A 19,472-nucleotide genomic window follows, 5' to 3' on the forward strand; every position below is an offset into this window, starting at 1 on the left:
CTACTGGCTGGCTACCTTGGGATTTGCGTTTTCTGCGGTTCCTACGTCTGCACATCCACACCTCCTGGGGCTCCCCTTCTACCACCTCCAGGGAGGTGTCACGCCTGATTGCCTCTGTCCTACAGCAGACCGGGCTTCTACGGTAAGCGTCCCAGGTTGGGATTTGCGTCCCAGCGGTGCTGCTTGCCGGGAGGGGGTCCACCCAACAACGTTCACCTCCATTCCTTGGAGTTCTTGCAGTTTCTTTTTGGCGCTTTCCCTCAATAGTGCAATTTGCACGTCCTGTTGTAGATCTAAAGATCGTTCCACCAATAATTTCCTTTGAGTTACCATATTATTGATGTCACAGACCAGGCGGTCTCGTAGCATCTCCGGGAGTGAAAAGCCATACTCCCAAAACGTGACCAGTTTTCTTAACCGTATTAGGAAATCTGTCACGGACTCTTCTGGGGTCCTCTCCGCCGTGTTAAAACAATATCTCTTCACAATGACTGACGACCTCTGGCTATAATGCTGCGCAACCAGGGTCACCAGTTCTTCGAAAATCTTGGTATCAGGGACTGTGGGGTACACAAGCTTTTTATCACTCCATAAGTGCGGGCCCTACAGGCGGTTAAAAAGATTACTGTCTGTCGGTCTTCACCGGTGATAGCATTTGCCTTACTTTAAGCATACTGCATCCAGTCCTCAATCCTCGCATCAAACGTGTCCAATCTTCCGAATAACTGCATCTTGCAAAAATACATTCCAGCGTTAGTCCTGTAGTGCAGAGGGGGTGGTTATTCATCTGACCGTCAGCTGCATCGATAGTAGCTCCACTTGTATTCCCATCGCCAGTTTAGTGACCATAGACGAGTCCAAGACGAGGAACTTTGTTTTATTATGAAGTTATAGTATGTACAATGCTCTCCAAATCCCAGTCGGGTGAGGTGCCGCTACCGAAACTGGCCCGATCTTTATATTACAGATTATTAGCGCCCATGGGTTCCTGGTCCTCAGCGGGGGAGCTTGTACTCCATGAGATTCACAGGGAGGCTAATTGCTTCTACATAGTAGGCCTCGTGCAGGTTATAACACCGATGCTCTGGTGAAAAAGTAATCGACCATGTTAACTCTCTCTTCCTCTACACCGATGTTGGCAAACATAATTATTTCCATCATTTTCTGTTTTAATTTCAGATTACTAGCATCTCTTCAGTCTTTTGCCTCATAGTTAGAGTTTTCCCCCCTAAATCTCTATCTGTCTTTCTCATTCTTGTCCTATAAGTCCAACCTTTTTAACCCACTTAACCAGGCTTTTGATTGGTCCTCTCAGTATCACCTTTCTCTCTGTATACATTTTTGTCTGATTCCAATCTCTATGAAATACCTTGAACATTTTTTGTAATTTAAGAAACCAGCCAAACTGTTGTCTGTTTTGCACGAGCCTCTTCCAACTCAGTTGATTCATCTTGCCCTATCGACATATCCTTCTATCCTTTATTCTACACACAGTTTTCTAGATTCCCCTTAAATGCACCTACGTTGTTTGTGACAGCCGCTTCGTGCAATAGTGGTGGAATGTAGAGCTCACTAAGTAAATACATTTCTCCCTAATTTTTTATTGGATTAGTTAATGACTTTTTTTTATGGCCTTTTGTATTGGACTTGCCATTAGTGGAAGCATTTTCCCTATCTACCCTATCAAACCCCTTCATACTTTTGAAGGCTTCTACCAGGTCAGCTGTCAGTCCTTTCCTTTCTAGAGAAAAGAGCCTCTGTTATTTTAATGGATAGCCACCTAAATCTTGGCTAGGTGAAGCAATAGAGAAAATTCCTGAACATGGAATTCCAATTATTTATCCCTCACGCTGCTAATCACAAGCATCTTCACTTATAAAACTTTTAACGTTGCTGTTAAACCTCATTCTGTTATGTTTCAGCTACAAATTACAAAACTCCTATTTTCATTTCTTCAGGTACTGTTTTTGCTTATGGGCAAACGGGCACCGGTAAAACATTTACCATGGAAGGGGTGCGGGCTGTGCCTGAACTTAGGGGCATTATTCCCAATTCATTTGCTCATATATTTGGCCACATCGCAAAGTCTGAGGGTGACACCAGGTAAAGTTCCAACATTAAATGTATCTTTGGGCTGCAAAAGCAATTTAATAAAAATAAATGTTTTATTTGTTCAAAAATGAATTCTAGATTTAAAAAAACTCATATTACAGACTCATTTAAGACATTTCTGCTTTTGAAGCATAAAACAGTCCTAAATTGTACTGTTATTTTTGAAAGGGTTGGATTATGTGTTCACTCCTTGGTAGAGTAATGTCCTTTGAGAGCATGCATACATTGGCGGTCTTGGTGATGTAATCTGGGGCGAGATTCTCCGACCCCCCGCCGGTTCGGAGAATCGCCGGGGGCTGGCGTGACTCCCGCCCCCGCCGGTTGCTGAAGTCTCCGGCACTGGAGATTCGGCGGGGGCGGGAATCGCGCCGCGCCGGTTACCCCCCCGCGTGATTTTCCGGCCCGGATGGGCCGAAGTCCCGCCGCTAAAATGCCTGTCCCGCCGGCGTAAATTGAACCACCTACCTTACCGGCGGGACAAGGCGTCGTGGGCGGGCTCCGGGGTCCTGGGGGGGTGCGGGGCGATCTGGCCCCAGGGGGTGCCCCCACGGTGGCCTGGCCCGCGATCGAGGCCCACCGATCTGCGGGCGGGCCTGTGCCGTGGGGGCACTCTTTCCCTTCCGCCTCCGCCACGGCGGAGGCAGAAGAGACTCCCTCCACTGCACATGCGTGGGAAGCTGTCAGCGGCCGCTAACGCTCCCACGCATGCGCCGCCCGGAGATGTCATTTCCGTGCCAGCTGGCGGGGCACCAAAGGCCTTTTCCGCCAGCTGGCGGGGCGGAAATTCGTCCGGCCCCGACCTAGCCCCTCCAGGTTGGGGCTCGGCCCCCAAAGATGCGGAGCATTCCGCACCTTTGGGGCGGCGCGATGCCCGTCTGATTTGCGCCGTTTTGGGTGCCAGTCGGCGGACATCGCGCCGTTTCCGTTTTGGGCGCCAGTCGGCGGACATCGCGCCGTTTCCGTTTTGGGCGCCAGTTGGCGGACATCGCGCCGTTTCCGTTTTGGGCGCCAGTTGGCGGACATCGCGCCGTTTCCGTTTTGGGCGCCAGTCGGCGGACATCGCGCCGTTTCCGTTTTGGGCGCCAGTCGGCGGACATCGCGCCGTTTCCATTTTGGGCGCCAGTCGGCGGACATCGTGCCGTTTCCGGAGAATTTTGCCCCTGGTTTCTTATTAGTTTAGTGATGTTATGCAGCCCCAGCTCTGTAAAGTTCATGTTTTTTGTTTTATGAAGCCAAGTAAAACTATTGATTGACACACTCCTAGATTTTATATGGTGAAGTCCAAAAATCAGTGAGGATGAAATTAATTGCAAAGTCTTCTCATTTGCAACTTCTACTGATTTGGTTCAGACTTCAGATATGGCAAATTTATTACTAACTAATGACCAAGACTTGGCCTTCAACATGCAATCTTTTGCCAAAAGTGTTGGAAAGAAAACTTACAAAACCAGGGATCAAATTATGAATAATAAATTAATTCTTAAGTTGGGATTTTATGTACAGATACATGCTTCTAAAATATTTTGCCACCTTTTAGATATTACACCAACCTTGGAATTTATTTTGCAATGTCTTTTGCACAGCATATAATATGAGGATTTTTTTTCAAGATATTGTTAGCGTAACTGAAATATGCCTCTTATAGTTACGGTAATTACTGTAGCAAAGCATATTCCCTGAATGGAAAAATCCAATTGCTATCTTAGGATGCATCTATGATATTGGTCCTTTGAATAGATAGCCAAATCTGTCTTCCCTCTCCATTTCACCAAAATCCTTTAAGTCCATACCTATCAAATAACCAAACAATTTGATTGTCGGTGAGGTTTAGTCAATTAAAAACCTAGAATATATTGCAAATTAATAATTTAAATATTCAGTTTAAAATTATGAAGCCCGATAATTGTCTGGTGAGAAAGCTGATTAATTCTAATATATAAGACACTAAATGGAATGGAATAAGGTTAATCCAAAGTACCGCTACAATTTCAACCATGGCTGCATGTCAAGGGGAGAAATGTGTAAGCTGATCAAAGGCAAATTCAGCACTGATACCAGGATTAATTTAAATCTGGCATGGTCTTCTGGGTAGGGAAGTGGAATCAAAAGCTCTGGAATCATTCAAGTAACAATTGGGTGGTAGATGCACAATAGTTTTTATGGAAAAATTAGCTAGTTAGAACATATTGCCTCCCTTTTCTTTTCCCCTGATCATGTTATTCCAGGATGCTGATTCCAAGCTAAAACTGCATAATATTCTTTAATATGTGCACTATTATTTTTTCTTTTAATTTTAACACTCCATTTTCATGCCAAATTTATTTTCTCATCTCTCCTGAAGAAGTTGACCTCTTAGCGATTTACGGAGAAGCAATGGTAAATAGCCGTTACCGAGGTGTAATGGGGAAGAGGTAAATTAGGAAATAGTGATCACAATAGTTAAGCACAGAAGGAGTCCATTTCAGTCCACTGCTGAGTCCATTTAGTCCTCTGCCTCTCCAAAGGCGCAGTTTACCTAGCGCCTTGCACATTTTTCTTTTCAGATAATTCAATTCCTTCTTAAATGTTTTGATTAAACCTGCTTCCACCACACTCAGATCCTAGATTCAAATCACTTGTTGCGTGAAAATGTTTCTTCCTTATGTTTTTCCATTGCTTCCTTTGCCAGTTACTTTAAATCTGTGCCCTCTTGTTCTTGGTCCTTCCACCAATGGGAACAGTTTTGTTTCCCCCATTTATTCTGTCCAGACCCCTCGTGACTTTGTATATCTGCTTCAAGTCTCTTCTCAACCTTCTATCTATGTAACTGAAGTTCTCACTCCTCGACCCATTTTCATTAATCTTTTCTGCCTTGTCTCTAATTCCTTCTCATTTTCTAAAATGCGGCACTAAGAACTCGGCCCAGTATTCCAGTTGAGTCTGAACCAGTGTTCTATACTTGCACCCAGATTCCTCTGAGCCTATACCCACTTTAAAAATAAATCCTTTATATCTTTCCATGCCCTTCCTACTAAAATGAATCACTTCACACTCTTCTGCATTAAATTTCATCAATACTTGTCCAACAACATGTATATATTTTTTGTAGTTTCAAGCTATCCTCACTATTCACAATGCGTCCAAGTTTTGTATTACCCACCAATTTTGAAGTGGTGGCCATAGGGCATTAATATACCAGTTTGCAGATGATACAAAGATCTATGGAGGGACCGGTAGTATTGAGGAAGCAAGGGGGCTGCAGAAGGATTTGGACCGTTAGGAGAGTGGGCAATGGAGTGGCAGATGAAATACAATATGGAAAAGTGTGAGGTTATGCACTTTGGAAGGAGGAATTTAGTCTTAGACTATTTTCTAAATGGGGAAATGCTTAGGAAATCAGAAGCACAAAGAGATTTGGGAGTCTTTGTTTGCGATTCTCTTAAGGTTAACGTGCAGGTTCAGGTTCAGTTTGCAGTTAGGAAGGCAAATGCAATGCTAGCATTCATGTCAAGAGGGCTAGAATATAAGAGCAGGGGCATACCTCTGAGGCTGTACAAGGCTCTGGTCAGACCCCGTTTGAAGTATTGTGAGCAGTTTTGGGCTCCGTATCGAAGGAAAGATGTGCTGGCCTTGGAAAGGGTCCAGAGGAGGTTCACAAGAATGATCTCTGGAGTGAACAGCTTGTCGTATGAGGAATGCCTGCGTTGAGTTTGCACTTTCTCCCTGTGCCTATGTGGGTTTCCTCCGGGTGCTCTGGTTTGCTCCCACAGTCCAAAGATGTGTAGGTTAGGTGGATTCGCCGTGCTAAATTGCATTTGGGGTACAGTTGTAGGAATAGGATTGTGGATTGGGCCTAGGTAGTGTGGTCATTCAAAGGATTGGTGCAGACTCGATGGGCCGAATGGCCTCCTTCTGCACTGTAGGGATTCTATGATTCTAGGTGGAGTTCAGCGGAGTACTCACCACAGTAGTTGTAATAAATCAAGAAAGAGACACAGTTTCAATTGAGTGAGAAAATTAATGTCTCTTGATGATTAATCATTGTAGCTTGTATTGGAGTGGTAAAAACAAACTTGGGATATCAAAATGGTATTGAAATAGTTGAGAACTAGAGGTTTACAGACTTAAGTTGTTTAGGACAACTCTTATTTCGCAAGAAACTGGAAACCAAATTCCTTGCAACCAGTATTATCAGTGGAAGATGTGGTACTTGAGAATATGACCATAGAAATGTACAGTTCTATTCTGGCTTTTGTTCAAGCACTTTGAAACTTGCCCAGATCTCTCCTCATACCCCCGCATTGTTTTCTTTTTCAATTGTACGTTGTTCCCTTTAAAAATTGCAATTGTTTCCACCTCAACTAAAGCCTGTGATGAATTATATCCTTTAACAACTGTCCATTATGAAATTCCTCTTCTTTTCTCATCCCAGTGACAATTTTAGATTGGTGACCTGTTGTCAATGACTCCTATCTGTGTGTTTCATTTAACAAAATTGAGAGGAAAGGAAATAATGCAGTTTTCCAAATCATTTAATTATTTATAAGTTCGTAAGATATAGAAGCAGAATTGGGCCATTTGGCACATTGAGTCTGTTCCGCCATTCGATCATGTCTGATCTCCATCTGGCCTTAACTCCACCGTCCTGCCCGTTCTCCATAACCCTTCAACCCATTACCAATTAAAAGTCTGTCTAACTCCACAAATTTGCTCACTGTCCCAGCAGCCACCACACTCTTGAGTAGCGAATTCCACACATTCACAACCCTTTGGGAGAAGTAGTTTCTCCTCAACTCCTTTTTAAATTTGCTACCTCTTATCCTAAGACTATGACCTCCCGTTCTAGAATGCCCCACAATAGGAAGCATCTGCTCCACCTCCACTTTATCCATACCTTTTGTCATCTTGTATACCTCCATTAGATCTTCCCTCATTCTTCTAAACTCGAGAGAGAGTATAGGCATAAACTGTTCAATCCCTTTTCATAGAATAAACCCCTCATCGTTGGAATCAACCTAGTGAACCTCCTCTGAACTGCCTCCAATGCCACTACATCTTTCCTCAAATAAGGGGACCAAAACTGCAGATTATTGATTTGGTATGTTGTGTGAGGTAATGCTTCTACTGCAGGACTAGTTTGACAAAAGAATAAAAATTAAGACAATGGACTCATTAAAAATGATTAATAAACAAGGCACTTGACATTTCTGATTAACTAGGAGATCTGTGAGGATACATTAATCTATTCCATGCTCCAATTGGGGAGCCATATTGAAATATGCAAGTTGGAGAATTATTTACAATTATTATTACGTAATTAATCTTATCTACAAGCCACACTCTATTTGTGAGCATAGAACCCTGGTAGAAGTTTTGATTATTGAATCTAACCTCAGAAGTATGAATAAACTTTTTTTTTTTTTTTTTTTTTTGCCCCCCCCCCCCCCAAACCTTTTAAGGTTCCTAGTGAGAGTATCCTATCTGGAGATTTATAATGAGGAGGTTCGTGACCTTCTTGGAAAGGATCAGAGTCAGAGACTGGAGGTAAGAAATTCAGTTCTTGTTCCATAACCAACTAGTGAGAAATGTTGGAAAAAAACTATTAATAAAATTTTATTCATTTCCTGCACTAGAGTAGAGACTACAGGCTCTAGGATGCAATGAATGCCCTTCATATCTGGTGAAAGGTATCTCAAAACTTGTTAGTTGCTTATATTGGAGAATTCCACCGAGAAGCTTTTCATAGTAGCACGATTTTAGCTTAATATACATATTAGAGAATTCCTTTCTGATTTAATTGTACAGTTAATTTATGATGGTAATTTTCAACTTCACTTCCAGTTGATAACCTGGCAACGCCACTTGATTTTTATCCATTCTGCTAGGCTACTCCCGGGACAATAAAATAAAAATTACTCCTATTATTTCAGTTCTGGTTATAGACATTTATATATCTGCCTCATTTCCATATCTTTCATTTCTATTTTTTGTGTCTCGTTGAGTAGGTCAAGGAGCGGCCTGATGTTGGAGTGTACATTAAAGATCTCTCTGGTTATGTGGTAAACAATGCCGATGACATGGATCGTATTATGACTTTGGGAAATAAAAACCGTAAGTTGAAATTAATATGCAGTGTATGAATGCCACAAATTACATGTGTGATGTCTCGGATCGTGTTTTCAGGATCCTTAAGGGGGAGGGGGAGCAGCCCCAAGTCGTGGTCCACATAGGTACCAACGACATAGGTAGGAAAAGGGATAGGGATGTAAGGCAGGAATTCAGGGAGCTAGGGTGGAAACTTAGATTTAGGACAAACAGAGTTATTGTCTCTGGTTTGTTACCCGTGCCACGTGATAGAGAGACGAGGAATAGGGAGAGAGAGGAGTTGAACACATGGCTACAGGGATGGTGCAGGAGGGAGGGTTTCAGATTTCTGGATAATTTTGGCTCATTCTGGGGTCGGTGGGACCTCTACAAACTGGATGGTCTACACCTGGACCAGAGGGGTACCAATATCCTGGGGGGGAAATTTGCTAATGCTCTTCTGGAGGGTTTAAACTAGTTCAGCAGGGGCTTGGGAACCTGAATTGTAGCTCCAGTATACAGGAGGTTGAGAGTAGTGAGGTCATGAGTAAGGTTTCAAAGTTGCAGGAGTGTACCGGCAGGCAGGAAGGTGGTTTAAAGTGTGTCTTCAATGCCAGGAGCATCCGGAATAAGGTGGGTGAACCTGCGGCATGGGTTGGTACCTGGGACTTCGATGTTGTGGCCATTTCGGAGACATGGATAGAGCAGGGACAGGAATGGCCGTTGCAGGTGCCGGGGTTTAGATATTTCAGTCAGCTCAGGGAAGGTGGTAAAAGAGGGGGAGGGGTGGCATTGTTAGTCAAGGACAGTATTACGGTGGCAGAAAGGACGTTTGATGAGGACTCGTCTACTGAGGTAGTATGGGCTGAGGTTAGAAACAGGAAAGGAGAGTTACCCTGTTAGGGGTTTTCTATAGGCCTCTGAAAAGTTCCAGAGATGTAGAGGAAAGGATTGCAAAGATGATTCGGGATAGGCGCGAAACAAACAGGGTAGTTGTTCTGGGGGACTTTAACTTTTCAAATATTGACTGGAAACGCTATAGTTTGAGTGCTTTAGATGGGTCAGTTTTTGTCCAATGTGTGCAGGAGGGGTTCCTGACGCAGTATGTAGATAGACCAACGAGAGGCGAGGCCATATTGGATTTGGTACTGGGTAATGAATCAGGACAGGTGTTGGATTTGGAGGTAGATGAGCACTTTGGTGATAGTGACCACAATTCGATTAAGTTTACTTTAGTGATGGAAAGGGATAGGTATATACCGCAGGGCAAGAGTTATATCTGGGGGAAAGGCAATTATGATGCGATGAGGCAAGACTTAGGATGCATCGGATGGAGAGGAAAACTGCAGGGGATGGGCACAATGGAAATGTGGAGCTTGTTCAAGGAACAGCTACTGCGTGCCCTTGATAAGTATGTACCTGTCAGGCAGGGAGGAAGTGGTCGAGCAAGGGAACCGTGGTTTACTAAAGCAGTCGAAACACTTGTCAAGAGGAAGAAGGAGGCTTATGTAAAGATGAGACATGAAGGTTCAGTTAGGGCGCTCGAGTGTTACAAGTTAGCTAGGAAGGACCTAAAGAGAGAGCTAAGAAGAGCCAGGAGGGGACATGAAAAGTCTTTGGCAGGTAGGATCAAGGATAACCCTAAAGCTTTCAATAGATATGTCAGGAATAAACAAATGACTAGGGTAAGAGTAGGGCCAGTAAAGGACAGTAGTGCGAAGTTGCGCTTGGAGTCCGAGGAGATAGGAGAGGTGCTAAATGAATATTTTTTGTCAGCATTCACACAGGAAAAAGACAATGTTGTCGAGGAGAATACTGAGATTCAGGCTATTAGACTAGAAGGGCTTGAGGGTCATAAAGAGGAGGTGTTAGCAATTCTGGAAAGTGTGAAAATAGATTAGTCCCCTGGGCCAGAAGGGATTTATCCTAGGATTCTCTGGGAAGCTAGGGAGGAGATTGCTGAACCTTTGGCTTTGATCTTTGTCTACAGGAATAGTGCCAGAAGACTGGAGGATAGCAAATGTTGTCTTGTTCAAGAAGGGGAGTAGAGACAACCCTGGTAACTATAGACCAGTGAGCCTTACTTCTGTTGTGGGCAAAATCTTGGAAAGGTTTATAAGAGATAGGATGTATAATCATCTGGAAAGGAATAATTTGATTAGAGATCGTCAACACGGTTTTGTGAAGGGTAGGTCGTGCCTCACAAACCTTATTGAGTTCTTTGAGAAGTTGACCAAACAGGTGGATGAGGGTAAAGCAGTTGATGTGGTGTATATGGATTTCAGTAAAGCGTTTGATAAGGTTCCCCACAGTAGGCTACTGCAGAAAATACGGAGGCATGGGATTCAGGGTGATTTAGCAGTTTGGATCAGAAATTGGCTAGCTGGAAGAAGACAGAGGGTGGTGGTTGATGGGAAATGTTCAGACTGGAGTCCAGTTACGAGTGGTGTTCCACAAGGATCTGTTTTAGGGCCACTGCTGTTTGTCATTTTTATAAATGACCTGGAGGAGGGCGTAGAAGGATGGGTGAGTAAATTTGCAGATGACACTAAAGTCGGTGGAGTTGTGGACAGTGCGGAAGGATGTTACAAGTTACAGACGGAGATAGGTAAGCTGCAGCGCTGGGCTGAGATGTGGCAAATGGAGTTTAATGCAGAAAAGTGAGGTGATTCATTTTGGAAGGAATAACAGGAAGACAGAGTACTGGGCTAATGGTAAGATTCTTGGCAGTATGGATGAGCAGAGAGATCTCGGTGTCCATGGACATAGATCCCTGAAAGTTGCCACCCAGGTTGAGAGGGTTGTTAAGAAGGCGTACGGTGTGTTAGCTTTTGCGCAACAACGCAGAACCGCCGAGCAGAAACTTATAGCCAAGTTCCGCACACATGAGTGCGGCCTCAACCGGGACCTGGGATTCATGTCGCATTACATTCATCCCCCACCACCTGCCTGCAAAATCCTACCAACTGTCCTGGCTTGACACAATTCACACCTCTTTAACCTGGGGTTACCCCATCTCAGGATCTGTAAAGATTTAATCACCTGCTAATGCTCGCATTCCAAGCATTGTCTGGCATCTTTGAATCTGTCTTTAAAAATGTTTCTGGAACATACCTCTTCATTCACCTGAGGAAGGAGCAGCGCTCCGAAAGCTAGTGACATCGAAACAAACCTGTTGGACTTTAACCTGGTGTTGTAAGACTTCTTACTTAGCTTTTATTGGTAGAGGGATTGAGTTTCGGAGCCATGAGGTCATGTTGCAGCTGTACAAAACTCTGGTGCGGCCACATTTGGAGTATTGCGTGCAATTCTGGTTGCCGCATTATAGGAAGGATGTGGAAGCATTGGAAAGGGTGCAGAGGAGATTTACCAGAATGTTGCCTGGTATGGAGGGAAGATCTTATGAGGAAAGGCTGAGGGACTTGCTGTTTTCGTTAGAGAGAAGAAGGTTAAGAGGTGACTTAATTGAGGCATACAAGATGATCAGAGGATTGGATAGGGTGGACAGTGAGAGCCTTTTTCCTCGGATGGTGATTTCTAGCACGAGGGGACATAGCTTTAAATTGAGGGGAGATAGATATAGGACAGATGTCAGAGGTAGATTCTTTACTCCGAGAGTAGTAAGGGCGTGGAATGCCCTGCCTGCAACAGTGGTGGACTCGCCAACACTAAGGGCATTCAAATGGTCATTAGATAGACATATGGACGATAAGGGAATCGTGTAGATAGGCTTTAGAGTGGTTTCACAGGTCGGCGCAACATCGAGGGCTGAAGGGCCTGTACTGCGCTTCTATGTTCTGAGGTAATCTGACCTGCAGCTTCGATATGGTTGACCTCTTCTACCATCTCTCTTTTGTCGTTCAAAAGGATGGGTCAGCTATCCCTTGATTCCATTTTTGTCCATTGAGTCATTGATAAAGAATCACTTGCAATGGATTCTCCTCCTGCTCCTTATTGCCTCTTGAATGTTTAAGGCTTCAGATGATTTTTCATTTGTACACTGCTTCCAGGCAATGCCACCCAAAAGCAGAGCTTCAGATTCCACACATAGTGACAACATTGCCAGTAGGCGGCACGGTAGCGCAGTGATTAGCACTGTTGTTTCACAGTGCCAGGGTCACAGGTTCGATTCCTGGTTTGGGTCACTGTCTGTATGTTCTCCCTGTGTCTGCGTGGGTTTCCTTTGGGTGCTCCGGTTTCCTCCCACAAGTCCTGTAAGACGAGCTGGTAGGTAATCTGGACGTTTTAAATTCTCCCTCTGTGTACCCGAACAGGCGTCGGAATGTGGTGACTAGGGGCTTTTCATAGTAACTTCAAAGCAGTGTTAATGTGAGCCTACTTGTGATAATAAAGATTATTATAATAATAATAATTATGGCTCACCACCATCCCCTGATTCAAACCTGGTCATGCTGCTTGTCTGACATCCAATCGTGGATGATCAGAAGCTCCATCCAACTAAATATCAGAAATACCAAAGCCATTGGGCAGGATTCTCCATCCAGCGACGCCGGAATCGAGGAACACGATTGGGCATAAGCCGAAAATTGTGGCCTCTGACGGAATGCCATGCTCCGGTGCCGCCACAGCGACGTCAATGCATTTACTCCGCACGTACAGTAAACGCCTTTGGCATATCATTAACGGGCCCGATCCGGTATTCTCCGGGGCTTCTGTGATACTCCGCCTCTGCCAGGAGGAATTACCAACACCGAGTTTCACTTGTGGTTTTAAAAATCAGGAAACAGGCGATGTGGCTGCTGAGGGAGTGAGGAGATAGGACATGTTCCCAGAGGCACAACCGTGGGCTGCCGGTCCTGTTGCTCGCATGGCTGGCTGGGGGGGGGCGTCTGCCTGGGCTGAGGGGCTGGAGCAGGAGGTAACCAGGGGATGGGCTGTGGTGTCGATGTGACCCCGGGACCGTAGTGGTGTCCAGGCACAGACAGCCATTGCAATGCAGTGATTTACTGTGCACCTCACTGACTGCCCACTGTGGCCCATGTTTGCACAGAGTGATACCGGCTGTATTGATGCCCCACAACCGGAACACCGACGGTAGCCCGTACAGAAGGCTGCTAGCCGGGGACCCTAGAGTGTATCGGTGGCATGGGCGGCGCCAGCCATCAATACCTCTGCTGGCAAGGATGGGTGCTGGGGCCAGACGCCCCCACGATGCCGGGCTCCGACGGGGCTAGGGGTGCGCTCCGGAGGGCAGTGCTGGGGGTGGGGGGAGGAGGAGATGGGAGAGGAAGGAAAGGGTGAGAGGGACATGCAGGGGCTGCAGTGCAGGCCGGGGCCACCATATTGCCCAATGGACCTGGTTGTGCATGGGTTATGCACCATGTTCACATGTCTGCCTTTCACCTCCCGCAGACAATGGATTTCAGAATCCAACCAGGAATGGTTTCCATCATCCTAGCCACCGCAGCCCTGGGGATGCACTGAGACTGTACGATCAGGAGCCTTCCCCAGAGGAAAAGGAGCCAGCCGGTGTGGATGGAGAGCTGTCCGCCCAATAGGCAGAGGAGGAAGTGGGAAGGAAGTGTCACATCAGGCCTCGATTGTACCGGCACGCCTGCCATTGGAGGACCTGCTGGACTGTGTGCATCCTCAAAGACTGGCTGAACAGGGGGACCGAAGAGCATATCTGCCGGATCATGGTGCACCTGGAACTGCAATGCTATGGGAGAGGACAACTGCTCCCAGTGGCCATCAAGGTGACGGTCGCCATGAACTCTTTTGCCACAGGGTCCTTCCAGGTGCCGAGTGGGGACTTATCCGGCATCACGCAGACCTTGGTGCTCAGGTGCATCCGTGCTGTCACGGAGACCCTTTATGCCCGCTCGGCACAATATATCAATTTCAATGTGCACTGAGCCCACCAAGATGGCTGGGCAGCGGGGTTCACCGCCATTGCCGTGGCGCCCCAGGTCCAGGGGGTGATCGACGGGACACCTGACCCCTACGAGCACTGGTGCTTGAGGGGCCAGTCTTCACAAATCACAAGGGGCTTCACTCAGTGAACATAACAGCTGGTGTGCGACCACGAGTTGCACATCTGCGACGATACTCGGGCATCGTGCATAACTCCTTCATCCTGGCAAACTCAACAGTTTCTGACACTATCGAGACACATTCCTGGGTGAGCGGTTTGTTCCTGGGCAATGAGTTATCCGCTGCAGTCGTGGCTGATGATGCCTATCCGGAGGCCTCAGACTAACGTGGAGACCCGCTACGACGACGCCCATGCCATGACCAGGGCAGTGATCGAGTGGTGTATTGGCATCCTGAAGATGCTCTGGGGGGGAATAGTGCCAGGAGAGATTCCTACACCGTGGTGACTTGCTGCGTCCCCCACAACATCGCATATCAGAGGGGTGCATGCTGGAGGAGGAGGATGAATGCCAGGCCTTGTACGAAGAGGAGGATGCGGGGTAGGGCCAGGATGGGCAGGGCATGGGGCGGGCAGGCACAGGAGGCTACACAATGTATGCACCAGGGTCTCCCCCACCATCCGACACTGCCAGTCCCATAGGCCTGCTCTGGTCTCGACATGGGTCTTCATGCCTGCGGTCATGGAACAGAGGGACTGACCCACCTCCCTCTTGGACTGTCCCAGATTGCCTGGGCAATGCAGTCGACCCCCCCCCCCCCCCCCCCCCCCCCCCCCCCCTCACCAAGCTCTGGATCGCTGCTGCAATGTCCAGGTGGACCTAGTACATAGCTGCCAGACCAGCCCTGCCCACCTTGGCCACCACCCACACAGCGTGCACAAGGCTTTGGACATCCTGACCCATCACCAATACGTGTGTCCCCAAGGCTTCCACCACAGACCCCACCCATCCGGTTGCGGTCGGTGGAGGCCTCCTCCCCTCCACCGACCGCAACACTTACTTCCTGAACGTGATTGACGAGTACTCCCGGTTCCCATTCGCCATCCCCTGCCCCGACATGACCGCAACCACCGTCATAAAAGCACTCCATAGTATCTTTACGCTGTTCGGTTTCCCCACCTACATACACAGTGATAGGGGGTCCTCCTTTATGAGCGACGAACTGCGTCAATTCCTGCTCAGCAAGGGCATTGCCTCGAGCAGGACGACCAGTTACAACCCCCGGGGAAATGGACAGGTAGAGAGGGAGAACGGAACGGTCTGGAAGACCGTCCTACTGGCCCTGCGGTCCAGGATTCTCCCAGTCACCTGCTGGCAGGAAATCCTCCCAGATGCCCCACTCCATCCGGTCACTGCTCTGTACCACGACCAACCAAACACCTCACCAAAGTCTCCTTGTCTTCCCCAGGAAGTCCTCCTCTGGGATCTCGCTCCCGATCTGGTTGGCAGCTCCCGGACCCATCCTGCTCCGAAAACACGTGCGGGCGCACAAATCGGACCCATTGGTCGAGAGGGTCCATCTCCTGCACGCTAATCCTCAGTACGCCTACGTGGCATACCCCGACGGCCGACAGGATACGGTCTCCCTACGGGTACTGGCGCCCGCTGGATCCCTTCACCCCGTCACCAGTCCCACCCTCCCTCCCTCCCTCCCACCAGCGCGGCCCCACAGCCGCCCCCTTCCCAGGTGGATCGGTTCTTCCACCAGCCCCGTCTAGTCCCGCCCGCCCACCGGCGCACCCCACAGCCGCCCCCTTCCCAGGTCAGTCGGTCCTTCCACCGGCCCCGTCTAGGGGTGATGAAGCGGCCACAGAAGCCGAAACCATGCTCCCGGAGTCATAGACGCCCGAAACTCCACCGGCATCATCACCAAAGCTACGACCAGGGCAACGATTGACTAATTGCTTCATTTTGAAATGTACATTACTGTTGTAAATAGTTAAGATGTAATAAGGCAAAACGCTGTACGGAGGTATTACGGTACCTTCATAACTGTAACTTCTACCACTTTACCACGTTGTAATACGAAGCCACCACCCCCGCCAGACTCTTTTTATTTTTTAAAACGGGGTGAATGTGGTAGTCTGTGTTAGAAGGATTACGGTACCTGGTAATGCCGGAATACCATTGGTGGAGAATGTACTTGTTCCTATTGGTTAAGCCTGTAAGCTTCGCCCTACAAGGTGGGGTACAAGAGCCCGTGCTGCCCCAGCTGCTTTCTTCTGTACCTGCGCTGCTGGGGGAAACATCTAGCGTATTAAAGTCTTCAATTGTATCCCTCGCTTCTGGAGTTATTGATCGTGCATCACAGCTGTGCCACGACTATAACGGTTGCATCCTCTGAGCTCTCGTCTGCGGTGTTCTCCTGGGAGTCAGGAGAGGATGTCTCCTTGGATGGGCCGGCGCCGTCAGCTGGAATTGAGGGGGAATGGACATGCGGTCAGTGGGAGGGATGGGTCAGTCAGTAAGACAAAACAACTCCCATTTGACAGGTCCTCTAGGTGGAGCCCAGTGGTTCCTCACCTCTGCGGCATCCACCAGCCTCCGTGTGGGTGACCGCCCTGTCCTCAGCCACCCCAGTCACCTCCAGGCCTTGCTCGAAGGAGGTCAGGACTCTTGAGTCCAGCATCCCTCCGCCAGCCTGGACACTCTCCTGACGATTATGGGAGAGCTTTTCCTGAGGAGACATAGAAGGGGCATCGTTAGCCATACACGTGGTTCACAGTGGTGGGAGGGTTGTGGGGGGTTTGAAGGGGGAGAGGGTGGAGGGAGGGTTGGGGGTCGCATAGAGAGTTTGGGGGTGGTCCTCCTGGGCACACCCCCCAAGCTCAGAGTTGCCGCCACCTCATCCCAGGCAGCACTGGCTGCCATGTGGCTGACTCTCTGACCTTCAGGCCTCCATGGCATCTAGCAGTCTCCCTAGATCTGCTTGCATTAATCTTGGGGTTGGTCTCTTCGGCGCCATTATTGCAAGCTGGTTGAAGTTGGCTGAGCAAGTGCAGCTTAAGTGCTGCTCGACCTTGTTATCTGGGGACTGGCGAGCGAGGTCTCGGCGAATCAGCTGGCAGCCTTCATTTGCGGCAAGAAGCCTCGTTAAGTGGACCAATTAACGTTGAATTGTGTTGCCGGTCTCCGGGAAGCTCGAAGCAATTCCCGCTCGCTATCACACTTAGAAATTCTTCCGGAGAACCGCGTCCTTAGATATTTTTTGGATGAATTGCACCCATCGCACCTTTTTGTAAATTCCAATTCCAATTGCTTTCTTTAAGTTTGCCAAGATGTTAGGAATAGCACCATCGGAAAACAAATCCTAACAACATTATAATGTGTCACTGGAATACTGGAGCTCCCTCACAAACAGCACCGTGGATTTGTCTACATCACACAGACTGCAGCGAACCAAGAAAGCGGCTCACAACCATCTTCTCGTGGGAATTTAGGAATGGGCAACAAATGCGGGTCTTTCCAGTATTCCAGTATTCCAGTGACATGCATGACCCATGAACAAATAAAAAATGTTCCTATTTAAGACCATAATGTAGAGATTGCTGGTTTGTTGGAGTGCTTCAGCACTTGCCCACTGTTCTACTGTAACACTCAGCAATATTGCTAAATAGGTAAATGTGTTATTGTAAAATCTTAAAAATTTGCTTGTGTCTGTAATAGCTCTCCAACTATGGGTACAACGGTATAACCATCTGTTGTGCCGTCTTCCCATAAGCGTAAGAATTACAATCCCACCATGGTGGATTGGTTTTGAGTGTGGATTGCCTTGGAGTCATCTTATTTTGTATCTCATTTTTAAAAAATTCCAATCTGTTGAAACTGATTTTCTTTCTAGGTTCTGTTGGTGCCACAAATATGAATGAACACAGCTCCCGTTCTCATGCTATTTTTACAATTACCATTGAATGCAGTGAAAAAGGAATTGATGGAAATATTCATGTTCGCATGGGAAAACTGCACCTCGTTGATCTTGCAGTAAGAACTGGCAAAATAGCTACAGAATCCTTGAACAAAGTGGCAGAGTACCCTGTTTGCTCTTTTGCATTTGTGGTTTATTCTTGTAACTTTGCTTTTCCAGAATTTGTAGTTTCTTTTAATATCTTGATTTTTATGTCAATTTCTAATTATCCCAACCTAACTTATGATTTCTTACTGAAGCTCAAGTTTAATTTACTTTATCCCTCCCTCCTTCCAGTTTTTCTTCTTGTATTCAAATTCACTCCTTGTGCAATTTTCACGATTGAGAAAAGCTTAACCTGTGCATCACCTAATCACTTCCAGATTTATTTAATTTAAAAAAAAAAATTGCTGGTGTTCTGCACTTTGGATGATTGTTTATATTTCTCCGTTAAAGTTTAAAAAGAAAACACAACAAATCACTTGAACACTTTTCCACATTATGCAGCGGTATTCTCGAGTATTTTTGTCATGAGTGGCAATAACAGTCTCGCTAGCTGGCTGTCGAGCCAGTGACAGTCTCGCTTTGCCCCGTTTTGGGAAAGTCAGCCGTATTAAGGACCCAGGGATGAAAATCCCACCCATTGAAAACTCCTGGCCAATTAAAAGCCGGGAGCTCTATTAAATGACAGCACCACCGTGGAGGTGGTGGTTGCTGCTGCAGGGCACACACCTGAGTCTTGATCCCAGGCCACAGGTGAGTGATAGCAGGAGGGGACTCGCAAAGTGGGGGTTGAGTGTGGCGAAGCGGGTGTTCGGCAGCAAAGACAATGCATCCCCTGCCCCCTGTGCTGGGGGATGGACCAGTGTGCTTTTGAAGAAGTGTTTATTTTTTCTCTTTCACCATCCCCTACCCCAACTCTCCCAAATCTCTCCATCACATATAAGACATAAATCAGGTGTGTGGTAGAATACTCTCACCACTTGCTTGGCTCTGAGCAGGTGTGGAAGTATTCCAGGAACCTGACAACACCAGGATAAAGCAATCTGCTGGATTGGCACCTCACCCTCCAGCGTAAACATTCCGTTCAAAATCTGTGCACCATGACTACTTTCTGTAAGATGCACTGCAGTGTCTCCAATGCTTCATAGGCAGCATCTCCCTAACCCACTATCATTCTTTCATTGTTGCTCGGTCAAAATTCTAGAATTAGCAATGTTGGCCCTGGCCTGATGTCTTGATGGATTTCTGCTTCTATTATTTTAATTTAGGTGCCTCAGCCTTGGTTTGATATTTTAATATCATCTGCGTGTCAATTTTTATTTAATATCTCTTGCTCTCGCCCCCCCCCCCCCCTCCCCGAGTATTTTCTTACAAGATTGCCAGTGGGTTTCCTTTCTCTGCCCTTTTGAATTAAGCACCCAAGTTGCTACCTGTGCCTGATGCTAAGGATCAAGTAGCCATTTTCTTGTTGCTACGTAGCTTTTCTCCTCTTGGAA

General features: G+C 47.0%; 1 protein-coding gene across 1 annotated transcript in view; it reads left to right on the forward strand.

The window, feature by feature from the left end:
• The window catches only part of kif3a (kinesin family member 3A), a 112,219-nt gene that overhangs the window by 24,339 nt on the left and 68,408 nt on the right, over positions 1–19,472 (forward strand). Inside the window, exons 3-6 of the mRNA XM_072512631.1 lie at positions 1,959–2,103; positions 7,551–7,635; positions 8,097–8,202; positions 17,911–18,050. Coding sequence (XP_072368732.1) covers positions 1,959–2,103; positions 7,551–7,635; positions 8,097–8,202; positions 17,911–18,050 — 476 coding nt within the window. The remainder of the gene's footprint in view (positions 1–1,958; positions 2,104–7,550; positions 7,636–8,096; positions 8,203–17,910; positions 18,051–19,472) is intronic.

This window comes from Scyliorhinus torazame, chromosome 7 (genome assembly GCF_047496885.1).
Source record: "Scyliorhinus torazame isolate Kashiwa2021f chromosome 7, sScyTor2.1, whole genome shotgun sequence".
NCBI lineage: Eukaryota > Metazoa > Chordata > Chondrichthyes > Carcharhiniformes > Scyliorhinidae > Scyliorhinus > Scyliorhinus torazame.